At 54.7% G+C, this 12,212-nt stretch overlaps 2 protein-coding genes across 9 annotated transcripts; one reads left to right on the top strand and one right to left on the bottom strand.

Annotated features, from left to right (window-relative positions):
• The first annotated feature begins 15 nt into the window (after positions 1-15).
• On the top strand, positions 16-10,659 carry Vwa7 (von Willebrand factor A domain containing 7). Of its 6 annotated transcripts, NM_212499.2 has the most exons (17): positions 127-314; positions 603-848; positions 1,272-1,553; positions 1,960-2,056; positions 2,595-2,705; positions 2,996-3,191; positions 3,312-3,481; positions 4,658-4,770; positions 5,010-5,126; positions 6,350-6,535; positions 7,263-7,395; positions 7,513-7,665; positions 7,752-7,844; positions 8,073-8,374; positions 8,442-8,581; positions 8,756-8,936; positions 9,021-10,659. In NM_212499.2, exons 2-17 carry the CDS (start codon positions 618-620, stop codon positions 9,192-9,194), a joined length of 2,679 nt encoding a protein of 892 aa, NP_997664.1. In that variant the 5' UTR covers positions 127-314; positions 603-617; the 3' UTR covers positions 9,195-10,659. The 6 variants fall into 6 exon arrangements, 5 of the variants coding, with proteins under 5 accessions (XP_038954603.1, XP_038954602.1, XP_063135188.1 ...); XM_039098675.2 differs by having other exon boundaries at positions 16-314; positions 8,756-10,624; XM_039098674.2 differs by having other exon boundaries at positions 16-415; positions 8,756-10,624.
• Sapcd1 (suppressor APC domain containing 1) lies at positions 9,883-12,181 on the bottom strand. Of its 3 annotated transcripts, none has more exons than NM_001004069.2 (4): positions 11,550-11,670; positions 11,183-11,323; positions 10,612-10,704; positions 9,883-10,379 (listed from the first exon to the last, which is right to left on the bottom strand). In NM_001004069.2, the coding sequence occupies exons 1-4, from the start codon at positions 11,661-11,663 to the stop codon at positions 10,284-10,286; spliced, it is 444 nt and encodes a 147-aa protein (NP_001004069.1). In that variant the 5' UTR covers positions 11,664-11,670; the 3' UTR covers positions 9,883-10,283. The 3 variants fall into 3 exon arrangements, with proteins under 3 accessions (NP_001004069.1, XP_063135430.1, XP_063135431.1); XM_063279360.1 differs by lacking the exon at positions 10,612-10,704 and adding an exon at positions 10,460-10,585 and having other exon boundaries at positions 10,164-10,379; positions 11,188-11,323; positions 11,550-12,181; XM_063279361.1 differs by having other exon boundaries at positions 10,199-10,379; positions 11,188-11,323; positions 11,550-11,704.
• Between the last annotated feature and the right edge of the window lie 31 nt (positions 12,182-12,212).

The following is a 12,212-nucleotide window of genomic DNA, read 5'->3' as shown; positions in this document are numbered from 1 at the left end:
GCGTCTGTCTGGGTCTGTCTCTGGCATGGTGCCAGGCCTGAGTCATGCTGTTCTGCCGCCAGCTCCCTTCCTCCCCGCTCACCTCACTGCACTGCGCTGTGGCTACAGAGCCCGCCCTGGCCCCGCCCTGGCTTTCGCTACATCGTGTGGCCCTGGGTTGGCATGAATGGAAGAGGGCCAGGGGCTGCCTGTCCTCAACCCCTTGCTAAGAGCCTCCCTCTCATGCTACTGAGGCCCAGTTAATTATAGCTCTGACCTAAGTGCCCTGTGACGCCACACCCGGGCCAGCACTGCCCAGGAGACCCAGCAACCAGGTAGGAGAGGCCTGAGGAGACTTCCTATCCGTGGGGCAGGGCCGGGGCTCAGCCTGGTGTAGGAGAAGAACCTTGAGGATCCTCCTGTGCTCTGAGGGCAGGTGTGCGCTCTGTTGGCCTCACAGGCCCGTGGATTGTGTGGGTTGCAGGTTCAGGGTGGGGAGCCAGGCTGGTTTAGATGGGGCACCTGAAGCAAGGCAGGAAGTGGGCACCAGGTGCCGGGGAGACAGCAAGACCTGCCCTGGAATTGGTGGCTTCCTTTCCCCGCGAGGTGCTTCTGTTCCCTAGGTCCATGTTTCAGCCATGCTCCCTGTGGAGGTCCCCCTGTCCCAGCTGGGCCCCCCAGTACTGCTGCTCCAGCTGCTGTTGCCCCCAACATCTGCCTTCTTTCCCAACATCTGGAGCCTTCTGGCTGCCCCTGGCTCCATCACTCACCAAGACCTGACTGAAGAGGCTGCACTCAATGTCACCCTTGAGCTCTTTCTGGAACAGCCACCCCCAGGCCGACCGCACCTCCATCTAGAGGACTACAGGGTGAGCAACCCTGTGTCCTCTCTCACCCTTAGGTTTTACAGTTCCCCAGGGTTTCTCAGAGGGCCCTTGTCAAGAGGAGGCTCACCTTTGACCTGCTCATTTCCACACTCCTCCCTCTGCAATTCTGGTCCTGAAATTCTGAGTCTCTCCCCCCCCCCCCCCAGTCTTGGAAAAGTCTGTACCAAGGGGGATGTGGTGGCATACACGGGTAACCCCGGCACTTGATTAAGGAGATCTGTGGTTGGTTTAAGGCCAGCGTGGGCTACACAGTGCCAGGTCAGCCAGTCCAAATCTGCTGCTCCCTCGTGGGACCCTTCACCCTCTATTCCTACCCAGCCTTGAGTGCCAGTTGCTAAGGCACCTCAGGGAGTGGTAGAACCCAAGCGGCCTCTGGAGTCTCTTTCCCTAACCACCCTTGGCCAGGGCCGGACCCTCCTCGCCGATGATATCTTTGCTGCCTACTTTGGATCAGGGTTTTCTTCCCGGAGGTTCAGAGCGGCTTTAGGAGAGGTGTCTCGTGCCAATGCAGCCCAAGACTTCCTGCCAGCTTCCAAGAGCAACCCCGACCTGCACTTCGATGCTGAACGGCTGGTCCAGGGGCGCACTCGCCTGGAGGGGGCCCTTCGGGAAACCCTGGTGGCCGCCAGAGCACTAGAGTATACACTGGCCCGACAGCGTCTCGGGGCTGCACTCCATGCCCTGCAGGTGACTCTCTGAGCTTTTAACCTGCCTCCCCCTCCTCCAGGAGGATGGAGCGCACCCCTCCTAAGCTGGCACTTCCTCTGTCCTGCCGGAGTGACTACAAAGGGGAGACAGACCGAGAAGAAGACCAGGAGGTGGGGGTGTTAGTTTAATCCTAGGGATCTCCCTAGAAAGTCTGTGGCTTAGACTCCAAGACAGAAAGGCTGGTGTGCGTCCGTTTGAGCAAAGCTCTTTTCTAGACCAGGCGAGCAGGAGAAGCAGGGGGGACACACTTTTCTGGGTGGGGACACCAGCTCAGGGTGTGTGGGCTGCAGGGCAGGGTGTTGGGCTCTGGGTGACATATCAAGATGTTGGCCCTGACTAGATCATATCCGTCCTTGTTCCCCCTTCGTTCTCTCCTGGGGACCAGGATTTCTATAGCCACAGCAACTGGGTAGAGCTGGGGGAGCGGCAGCCACACCCTCACCTCCTCTGGCCAAGGCGGGAACTCTGGAGCCTGGCCCAAGGTATGGCCTTGATCCAGTCTAGAGGTGGGAGCTCAGGGAGCCTCCTGTCCTCATGCACCCATTACCTTGTGGAGTCTCAGGATGGGGTGGTGCTTTATCCCCGCAAGGGTTGAGCTTCCTCAGTCTAGCTAATGGCTACACAGGTTCTGTGGCTTTCTCGGCCAGACACAGGGAAGCATCCAGGACCAGCTCAGACCTCAGAGTGGTCTTGCACGTGGCCTTTTCCACCCACCCATGCCAGCCTTATGGCTTTCTCCCGAAGCTCCATCTCACTGGGAGCTGCATTCTGTCCACTATACAATCATGGCCTGCCTGTGTTTCACAGGGAGCAGAATCCCCAAAGGATTGGTACCCACACTGTGGATTGTGCACATCGGGCCCCAGTCTCAGATGTCCAAATGCTGACCCTGAGGTTTAGTGCAGGAAAACCTGGCCAAGGTGTCTGTGGCCTTTTCTGTCTTTCCAGCTGAGAGGAAGATGTTAGGGATTAATCCGGCAGGCTGAGGCTCAGATTTCAGCCCCTGCCCTCTGTTCCCAGTGGGCGATCCTACCTGCTCTGACTGCGAGGGGCTGAGCTGCCCTGGGAACATGATGAACTTGACAATGCTCACCTCTGGCTACTTCGGAACGAATCCCCCCAAACCTCCAGGTACCTGATATGAAAGCTCCCAGAAGGAAGTCACTTTCTTTGACTTTAACACAGGGTCCTGGTTGTATCCCCGTAGGAGAGGGTGGTATAATAAACAGAACGGGTGGATGAAGGCTGAGGTACAGAGAGAGAGACTCTAATGACTCTAGATGTACACAAAATGTCACTATTTCCTGATGCCCTCATGCTGAGGGGTGAGAAGGCCACACCAGGTCAGAAAGGGTCCCCATAGTCTTTAGTAGGCACTGAGCCTTTGACCCTTACACGCCAGATCTCTTTCCTTAATCTAGGGAAATGTAGCCATGGAGGTCGTTTTGACCAGAGCAGCTCCCAGCCACCCCGGGGAGGCATCAACAAGGACAGCACATCCCCAAGCTTCTCCCCGCACCATAGGCTGCACCTCCAGGCTGCAGAAGTGGCACTGTTAGCTTCCATCGAGGCCCTCAGCCTCCTGCGAAGCCGCCTGGGAACCAGGGGGTTCTCCAGGTGGGTGACCTCGTGGAGACGGGTTCCCTGATTGGTCAGTGCTCCTGCCTGTGGGAACTGAGGAGCTGGGCACTGGGGACAAGAGCAGAACCTTCGCTGAGTCTCTGACGTGAACCACAGGCTGCTGGACATCACCCCCGCTTCCAGCCTGAGCTTCGTCCTGGACACCACAGGCAGTATGGGCGAGGAGATCAATGCAGCCAAGATCCAGGCTCGACGCATAGTGGAGCAGCGGCAAGGCAGCCCCATGGAGCCTGTTTCCTACATCCTGGTGCCCTTCCACGACCCAGGTAGGGGTGGTCTACAGGGATGGTGGAGGGAATGAGGGCCCAGGACAGAGGCTGGAGACCTCCAGTGAGGAGGTGGGCCCAGGGCCATTGTACCTGTTGTCCTGAGTGAGCCTCATGGGTACCTGTGTCCGTGGAGAAAATAAGTAACTGCCTCCACTGTCTCTAAAATGGTAGGGGGCGGGGAGGTTTCACAAGTCCAGTGCCTGCTTAGGCACGTGCCTCTGGCTTCCTTAGATTTCTGTGCTAATATACCTTTTGGGTTCATTTTGTTTAAAAATGTGGGTGTCTGTTTCGCCTTCTTCATGTTGGTCTGCACACACACACACACACACACACACACACACACACACACAAGCACACACCCACATGCACACACAGACACACGTGCACACACAGACACAGACACACATGCACACACAAGCATGCACGCAAAATGCGCACACATATACACTCACACACATGCACGAACACAAACACACACATGCACACACACACATATGCACACATATGAAGGACAGGAAAGGGTGTCAGACCCCCCAGAACTTGAGTTGCAGGTGGTCCTTGAGTCGCCTGATATGGAGGAGAACTCAGGTCCTTGCAACAGGGCAGGGACAGCAAGCCCTTCCCCGCTGAGGGCTCTCCAAGTTGCTCCTGAGGTCAAAGATGAAGGAGGGCCTGTTGTGTGGGGAGGTTAGAGATTACTAATCCTACTTCTTTATCCCCCTGAGCCCAAAGTCAGCTTTTCTGGCCGGGCCCCACTAGTCATACGGCACCCTTGGGCTGCTTCATCATCCGTGAAATGGCCAGTCCGTGCCTGTTTATCCTCCTGGTCGAGAACTCCTGCAGGGGGTAGTGTCTGACCTTGAGTAGGGACTTACTGTGTGCTCTGTGGACAAGTGAGTCGATAATGTGTTAGCACTGCGTCTGGGCCCCCTTCTATGCTTTACAAATGCATGGCTCCTTCAGCTCTCCCAAGGAGCCTCCCCGGTGAGGTGAGTACAGTCCTTTTCTCTCTCGTTAAACTTTAAAGGTGGGGGCTGGAGAAATGGCTCAGCAGTTAAGAGCGCTTGCTACTCTCACAGGTCCTGCGTTTGAGTATTGTTATCCCCTTGGGAAGGAGGCTCACAGCTTCCTCAGCCTTGTATTCTCATTCAGCTGACTTTCCTTTCTGCCCAGGGTTCGGCCCTGTCTTTACAACCAGTGACCCTGACAGCTTCTGGCAGAAACTCACCGAGATCCATGCCTTGGGAGGTGGAGATGAGCCGGAGATGTGCTTGTCTGCCCTGGAGGTCTGACGACTCCCTCTCCTGCCCCTCCCTCTTATCCTGCCCCTCCCTCTTATCCTGCACTTCCAGACCCTGCCACCAGGGGGAGCCAGAGCTACACACCGGCTCCCTTGTCTTCTTGGGCAGCCTCAGTTCCACCAGTTTCCTTCCCGGGTTGCTCCCCTGCTCTCTGCCCTCCCTTGGCTCTACCCACTCCCCTGTTACCACCATCTTAAACATGAGCCTTTATTTCTCCTTGCCAGCTAGCCCTGCTGCATACACCTCCCCTCTCAGACATCTTCGTCTTCACTGACGCCTCCCCCAAGGACGCTTTTCTTACCAACCGGGTGGAATCCCTGACTCGGGAGAGGCGCTGCAGGGTGAGCACAGTGTTAGCAACCTGAATACGGGGAAAGAGGGCGTCCTCACGAAAGGTCACCCCACATCTTTAACATGCTCCAGAGTGGGAGGCCACGCCCTTAGCAAAACTGAACTGAGCATACTGATCGGGTCCAATAAACTATTCAAAGAACCGGTGATGAGGGTCTCTGTAGACACCAGCGTGGACTGAAACCAAATGAAGCAAGAAGGTAGCAGTGTTGTTTCAAGCTTCTAGAATCTGACCCTGGGCGGTTTATTTTAGGCGTATTAAAATGTTCAGTGCAACTCTGGGGAAAGATTTCCTGGGAAAATATCACCACGAAGCTTTGGGAAGAGCATGTGACCTCTTCCTTAAGACTGGGAAACATTATTCAAGATAAAGAAGGCCGGGGGCTGGAGAGATGGCTCAGTGGTTAAGAGCACCGACTGCTCTTCCAGAGGTCCTGAGTTCAATTCCCAGCAACCACATGGTGGCTCACAACCATCTGTAAAGAGATCTGATGCCCTCTTCTGGTGTGTCTGAAGACAGCTACAGTATACTTATATATAATAAATGAATAAATCTTTAAAAAGAAAAAAAGATAAAGAAGGCCTAGTGAGGGGTTGGGGATTTAGCTCAGTGGTAGAGCGCTTGCCTAAGAAGCGCAAGACCCTGGGTTTGGTCCCCAGCTCCGAAAAAAGAACCAAAAAAAAAAAAAAAAAAAAAAAAAAAAAAAAAAAAGAAGAAGGCCTAGTGAGGAAGAGTCTGGGATAAACAGGGCAGTCTGGGTGAGACCTGGCCCTACAGTTAGATAGCACAGGGCATGGGCTATGAACTGCGTCTACTTCCACTTCCCGGGAGGATAGACATCTCTTCTGTGGAGGAGACAACCATTCCTGGTTTCTGTAGAGCTTCTCTGTGAACACAAGGACCTTTTCTGTCTGCCTCGGGCAAACAAGGGTGGGCTTGGCTCGGTGGTGTTTACATCTGAGGCCCTGGGTCTAATCCTTAGTGCAATACACAAGAAGTAAATGCCAATATAGACAGAATTCAAAGCAAAGCTGGGAAGTGAATCTCAGAAACTCCCTCTGAAACATGATAAGTGTTCTCCCACCCAGCACATCAGTGGGGGCAGGGGGGGGGGAGACAGCTCTAGAAAAAGTGGGGCTGAAAGACCTTCATTAGCCAAGGCAGGCTGAGGTGCTTGGCTACACCAAGTACTGGGTTGTCACTTGGCCACAGGTCACGTTCCTAGTAACCGAAGACCCATCGAGGGCTCAGGGTCGAGGACGGCGAGAGGCCTTGTCTCCTTCTCGCTTTGAGCCATACGAAGCAATAGCCCTGGCATCGGGGGGAGAGGTGATCTTTACCAAAGACCAGCACATCCGGGATGTGGCTGCCGTTGTTGGGGAGAGCATGGCTGGTCTGGTGAGTGAGTAGAGGCTAGAGGGATCCATGCCATTAGCCAGAGCTGAGGTCCGAGATGCCGTGTGCCTTCTTAAAGGAGTTCTGACAGAGTTCAGGAAGGGACTCTTCTCTTCCCAGAGACCCATGCTTCTTACCATCCACCCTGCCTTTCATGTCAATAACTGTACGCTGGCCTCTAGGGCTGCAGTAGAAAATCAGTTTTTTGTTTGTTTGTTTGGTTGGTTGGCTTTTTAGATTTTTTTTTCTTTCTTTTTTTTTTTTGGAGCTGGGGACCGAACCCAGGGCCTTGCGCTTGCTAGGCAAGCGCTCTACCACTGAGCTAAATCCCCAACCCCTAGATTTGTTTTTGAGACAAGGTCTCATTATGTAGTCCTGGCTAGCTTGGAAGTCACTCTGTGTAGACCAGGCTGGACTTGAACTCACAGAGATCTGCCTGCCTCTGCCTCCCTGGCACTGGGATTAAAAGTATGAGCCAGCACACCTGGTCTTTCAGCATCTTTGAAAGCGGAACAAGAAAGATGGCCTCATTCTAAATCCCTCACCTCCAGCTGTGTCACCAAGCACAATCCCTGGTCCGTCCTGTGCCCCAGCGCTGACCTCCCTCCTCCCTGTGTGAGGCAGGCCTCCTCCCTGTGTGAGGCAGTCCTCCCATCTCCCTCCTCTGCCTTTGCTCCCCCTCCCCCATGCTTTCCCTCGATCTCTGCTTTGGTCCCGATCATATCTCCAGGTGACTCTTCCCCTGGAGCCTCCCATCTTCACCCCCGGGGAGCCCTGTGTGTTCGCTGTGGACAGTCTGCTCTCGAAAGTCACAGTCCGAATGCACGGGGACATCAGTGGCTTCTGGATCAAGAGCCCTGCAGGTACTCTCTGACATGGGGCTCAAGGCAGATCGGAAATCCAAGAGTGGAGAACAGGAGGGGGACTGTGCAAGAGAGAGAAGAATTACCTCTTGTGACAGTGTCTTGTCCCCATCCAAGGGTTGTCCCAGGGCCCAGAGGAGGGCATAGGTCCTCTGGGCCACACTCGTCGCTTTGGGCAGTTCTGGACAGTGACCATGACTGACCCCCCTCAGACAGGGTCTTGGGAGATCCAGGTAGCAGCTGAGGGAACCCCCCGGGTGAGAGTACAAGGTAAGGAGAGAGGGTTCCTGGGCACAGCAGTGGTGAACAGTGGTGGCTCTGGTCCTCTCAAAGTCTCAGATGGTTTCCTCTCCCAGCCCAGACCTCTCTGGACTTCCTGTTTCACTTCGGGATCTCTGCAGAGGATGGACCCCACCCTGGCCTCTACCCCCTGACTCAGCCAGTTGCAGGTACAGTGCTGTTCAGCGACCTCCGCCCCCTTGGTCCACTGCACGTGTAACTGTGTGTAAATGAACATGTGTGTCTTGTTTGATGCGTAAGGAACACTAACATTCCGGCCTGATGGGCTTCACGTGGCCACCCATGACCCTGCCCAGTTCGAGAGGAGACCAGTCATTCCTCTTTCCCTGCACCTCCTCCAGCTTCATGTAGACCAATGTCTTTGCCTGTCACCTCAGGTCTTCAGACCCAGCTGCTGGTAGAAGTGACAGGGCTCGTCTCTAGACAGAAACTTGGAGATGGCCAGCCACAGTTTTCCCATGCTGTCCTTCGAAGGGTCTCAGAGGGCACTCATCTGGGCCGGGTGTCCTTGGAGCCCGTGGGACCCCCGGAGCGAGGCCTCCTTGCTGCCTCGCTACCGCCCACACTGCTGTCTGTCTCTGTACCCTTCTCCCTGGAGCTGGTTGGCCAGGATGTAGGGGGACAGTGTCTGCGGAGGTCTGCTCCCCAGCCTTGCAGTGTGGCTCCCGTGCTTCTGGAGGTGAGGAGACCTATGGGCAGGGCTGGGGAGATTAGAACCAGCTATTCTGACCTGCCCTTCCCTACAGCTCAGTGGCCCGCCAGATTTCTTGACTCCGGGCAGCAAGGCCCCTCTCAGCCTCCGAGTCGCCAGCTTCTCTGGCCCCCAGGATGTTGATCTTAGGTCATCCGTGAACCCTAGCTTCTCCCTCACCTCCAACCTCTCCAGGTGAGTCTTCTCTGCACCTCTGCTTGGGTTCTGGTTCCACCTAATCTGTACTTCAGGGGCTGGGGCTCAAGGACGTGACCCTCAGACCTCAATCCTGTCCTATGCGTGGCTTCGCCCCCTGGCTGTGACGCACCAGGAACCTTCTGTCTGACTCGACGCTGTCCACTCTTTCAGGGCTCGCCTGGGACTGAACGAGTCTGCCTGGGGATGCCTGTGGCTAGAGGTCCCAGATTCAGCAGCCCCTGACACTGTGGTGACTGTGACTGTGACTGTGACTGCAGTGGGTCAGGGAGCCAGCCAGGTGCCCCCAACCCATGCCTTCCTCCAGCTCCTGGTGCTGGCCCAGTCCTCAAAGGTGAAGTGCTTCCTCCCCCTCTTCAGCTGCCAGAGCCGGTGGGTGGAGGCTCAGCACTGGTCACCTTCTCTCTCCTCTCCACAGGACCAGCTGGAGGACCCCACCCACTCAGCTGCCCCTGTGCTGCCCCCAACCACCCCCGCCCTGCTTCCTTCCACTTTGGTGACTCGGGGCAGAGCTGGGAGAGGGACAACAGGCAAAACCTGGTGGGGGACAGTTGGAGGTGTGCTGTTCCTGCTAGGCTGCACTTCCTGGTAACACAGGGACAGGGCATCGGGCCCCATTCTCAGTCTGCCCTATGGGTGGGATGCTCACATGGCTTCAGAGCCCTGCCCTGCCTACCTGGTGTGGGGATTTTTTTTTTAAAGATCTATTTATTTATTATATCCATAATGTTCTGCACATATATATAAATATCTGCATGTCAAAAGAGGGTACCAGATCTCATTACAGATGGTTGTGAGCCACCATGTGGTTGCTGGGAATTGAACTCAGGTCCTCTGGAAGAACAATCAGTGGTCTCAACCTCTGAGCCATCTCTCCAGCCCAGGGATCTTTCTTCTATCACATTTGTCCCTTATCTTTCTTTAGACCAGACTGGCCTCACAGACCTGCCTCTGCGTGTCTTCCTACCGCAGGGATCAAAGGCATGCACTGCTGCTGCCTGGCTCCTTTGTCTTTCTAAGACGAGTAGACTGGTGTGCACAGGTGGTACAACTTGTAGTCCCTGTAACAGGAAGGACTGCTGCTGTGAGTTCAAGGCCAGCCTGAGCTATGAGACCCTAGCTCAAAAACATCAATCAAACACACACACACACACACACACACACACACACACACACAGGATTGGGATCTAGGATGATGGGTTTCCCTTGGGGTGCTTTTCCTAACCCCAACGGGAACCAAACCAAAGGCTTTCCTTTTCTCTCTCTCTCTCTTTTTTTTTTTTTTTTTTTTTTTTTTTTAAGAGAGCTGCTGTTTATTCCAGAAGCAGAGCAGGGCAGGGGCACCAGAAAGTACAATTTTCCTTTAAATTCCAGGGCAGCTTTTTTAGCTTAGTTTTGCTTCAAGCTGAAGGAGAGTCTCCTTGATCACGCCTCCTCCCCAAATACACTGAAGAAAGACAGGGCTTTGTAGTGGCATGGGGGAGAGGGAGGGCAAGGGATGTCAAGGAAGTGCGGTGGACACTTTTAGGAGTTGCAGGAGCACTCTACTGAGTTGTCTGAATTTCTCAGCCTGGAGCCACTGGCTGCTGAATGAAGATTAAATAGATGAGGGGGGCAGGGGCAGGGGCAGGGGACTCTGACTCCAACCCCACTCCTTACACCAGTGCAGGGAGGGGAGGGTTTACACAAGGGTAGGCCCCTTTGCTCCTGGTGGGGGAGCCTGGCTGATCACCTCTCCTGTTCGATGGCTGACTCCTTTCTGCTGCTTTGACAACTCCTGAAAGAGAGAGAACCAGCCTGGCACCCGCCACTCACCCTGTGGGTTTGTCAGCCAGGGCTCAACACCCCTCAGCTTACCCATCGCTGCCACAAGTTCTCTGCCTTGGCATTCCCTCCTGGCCCTGGGCTGCACAGGAATCAGTTTTTCCAGTGGATACGGGCAAGGCCGAATCAACCTGACTCCACAAGCCCCCTCCCCGAAGTCTAGAAATTAAGAACAATAAACTCACCTTCTGAATCAGACTGCGCAAACAAGCATTCACCTTTTGAATCCTGGTTAGCTGAGGGGTGGCGGTCTCTGAGTGTGAGTCCATCAGAAAGCCCTAAAGGGGTTGGAGGGTGACCGTGTGCTGGAAACAGGTCCTTCTGCCACCTCTTCACCACCAGCCTCTCTCCTCATCAGAGACCCTCCTTCCAGAACCCTTCCAGACAGATGAAAAAGCCAGCCCTCCCTCTCTACGTCTACCTCTTAACATTTCAGTTCCTTTCAAACTGCCTGGAACCCTCCTCACCCTACCCCGACTCCTGTTCCTTATGGATCCTCTCTGACCATCCCCTGCCCTGTAGAGACTCCCAGGCCACTCTCTTGCTCTCTGTGGGGTGCTCAGATGGAGTCCCTCTGAATGGAATGCAGACTGGCCTCTTCCAGCACAATGAACACTGGTGGCCATCCTGTCATTCCAATGCTATTCCAGTTCATGAGCCCTGCCTGTTAACCCTCCCCTTTCCAGAGCAGACAGTGAGGTCCACATGCTCCCTGCTTCTCCCTCCCCAACTCATGCACAGATGGCTGCCCCCTACCTCACCAAGGGCCCCCAGCTGCAGCTGCCGTTGCTGTGTTTCCCTCAGACGGTCTGCAAACCAGGCTTGGCTATGCTCCAGCAGCTCCAGGCCCTGCCACAGAGCATCTTGTTCCCTCTCCAGAGCCTGCATCATCTGCAGCTGGCTTAGACGAGAGACACAGACCAAAACTTCTCACTATTAGCCGGATCCTAGATATGGTGATCTCACTATCTGGTCACTAAGGGTGAGGTCGGACTCTCCACTGAGGACTTCAACGGCAAGGGACACAGGGAGAAAGTCTGTGGGTCCTCAGAGTTGAGAGGAAATATATCAAGGGCAGATCAGGGGAGGGGATGTCCTAAGACCGAGTTGGTCTAGTACTCACCCAGAGGAAGAAGTTCTGGGCCCCTGGGTCTTGATGGCTTGTCCCCAGGGGTAGCAGCAGAACAGTGTAGGGCGCTTGCACCAGGGGTAGTTCACCAGGACCTGGGCTCTCCATGGCTCTCAAGTGGGAAGGGCGGAGCCAGGGCTGGTCCCTCCCCAACCCATCTTCTACCCATCCTGCCTTGTCTTTTAGCCTGTGAGGCCAGGAGAGTCCTTAAGGCAAGAGATTGATAGCCCCCCTTAACTGTGTGTCAACCTTCATTCTTTTTTGTACAGTCTGTTGGAAGTAGCTTGTCCTTGTTGAGTCCCAAGGACAGATTCTGAATTTATTTAAATTTTTATCTTTTTGAGTCAGGGTCTCCCTATATAGCCTAGCCAGCCTGGAGCTCGCTCTGTAGACCAGGCTGGCCTCAGAGATCCACCTGCCTTTGTTCTCCCAGTGCTAGAATTAAAGGTGTGCACCATCATACCTGCATTCCCGACTAAATGTATGTCTCTATTAATTAGTTTGTGTGTCCCCATGAGTTTGTGTGTATTCCGTGTGTCCCAGAGCCCACTGAGACTAGAAGAGGGTGTTAAATCCCTTGGAATTGGAGTGACCGCACAGTTGTAAACCACCATGTGGTTCTTGGAACCAAACCCACTTTCTCTGCAAGAGCAGCCA

The sequence above is a fragment of the Rattus norvegicus genome, chromosome 20 (assembly GCF_036323735.1).
Source record: "Rattus norvegicus strain BN/NHsdMcwi chromosome 20, GRCr8, whole genome shotgun sequence".
Taxonomy (NCBI): Eukaryota; Metazoa; Chordata; class Mammalia; order Rodentia; family Muridae; genus Rattus; species Rattus norvegicus.
The sequence above is the reverse complement of the archived record's forward strand: the minus strand, read 5'-3'. Positions and strand labels throughout refer to the sequence as shown.

What these genes read in the sequence shown, in the direction of transcription:
- Vwa7 (XM_039098675.2), top strand. Translation starts at nt 618, where the DNA reads ATGCTCCCTGTGGAGGTCCCCCTGTCCCAGCTGGGCCCCCCAGTACTG. An exon ending in CTGCACTCCATGCCCTGCAG is followed by an intron (nt 1,554 to 1,959) that starts GTGACTCTCTGA and finishes CCTGGGGACCAG; the next exon opens with GATTTCTATAGCCACAGCAA. An exon ending in GAATCCCCCCAAACCTCCAG is followed by an intron (nt 2,706 to 2,995) that starts GTACCTGATATG and finishes TCCTTAATCTAG; the next exon opens with GGAAATGTAGCCATGGAGGT.
- Sapcd1 (XM_063279360.1), bottom strand. Translation starts at nt 11,663, where the DNA reads ATGGAGAGCCCAGGTCCTGGTGAACTACCCCTGGTGCAAGCGCCCTAC. An exon ending in GCTGCAGCTGGGGGCCCTTG is followed by an intron (nt 10,586 to 11,187) that starts GTGAGGTAGGGG and finishes CTTAATTTCTAG; the next exon opens with ACTTCGGGGAGGGGGCTTGT. An exon ending in AGAACTTGTGGCAGCGATGG is followed by an intron (nt 10,380 to 10,459) that starts GTAAGCTGAGGG and finishes TCTCTCTTTCAG; the next exon opens with GAGTTGTCAAAGCAGCAGAA.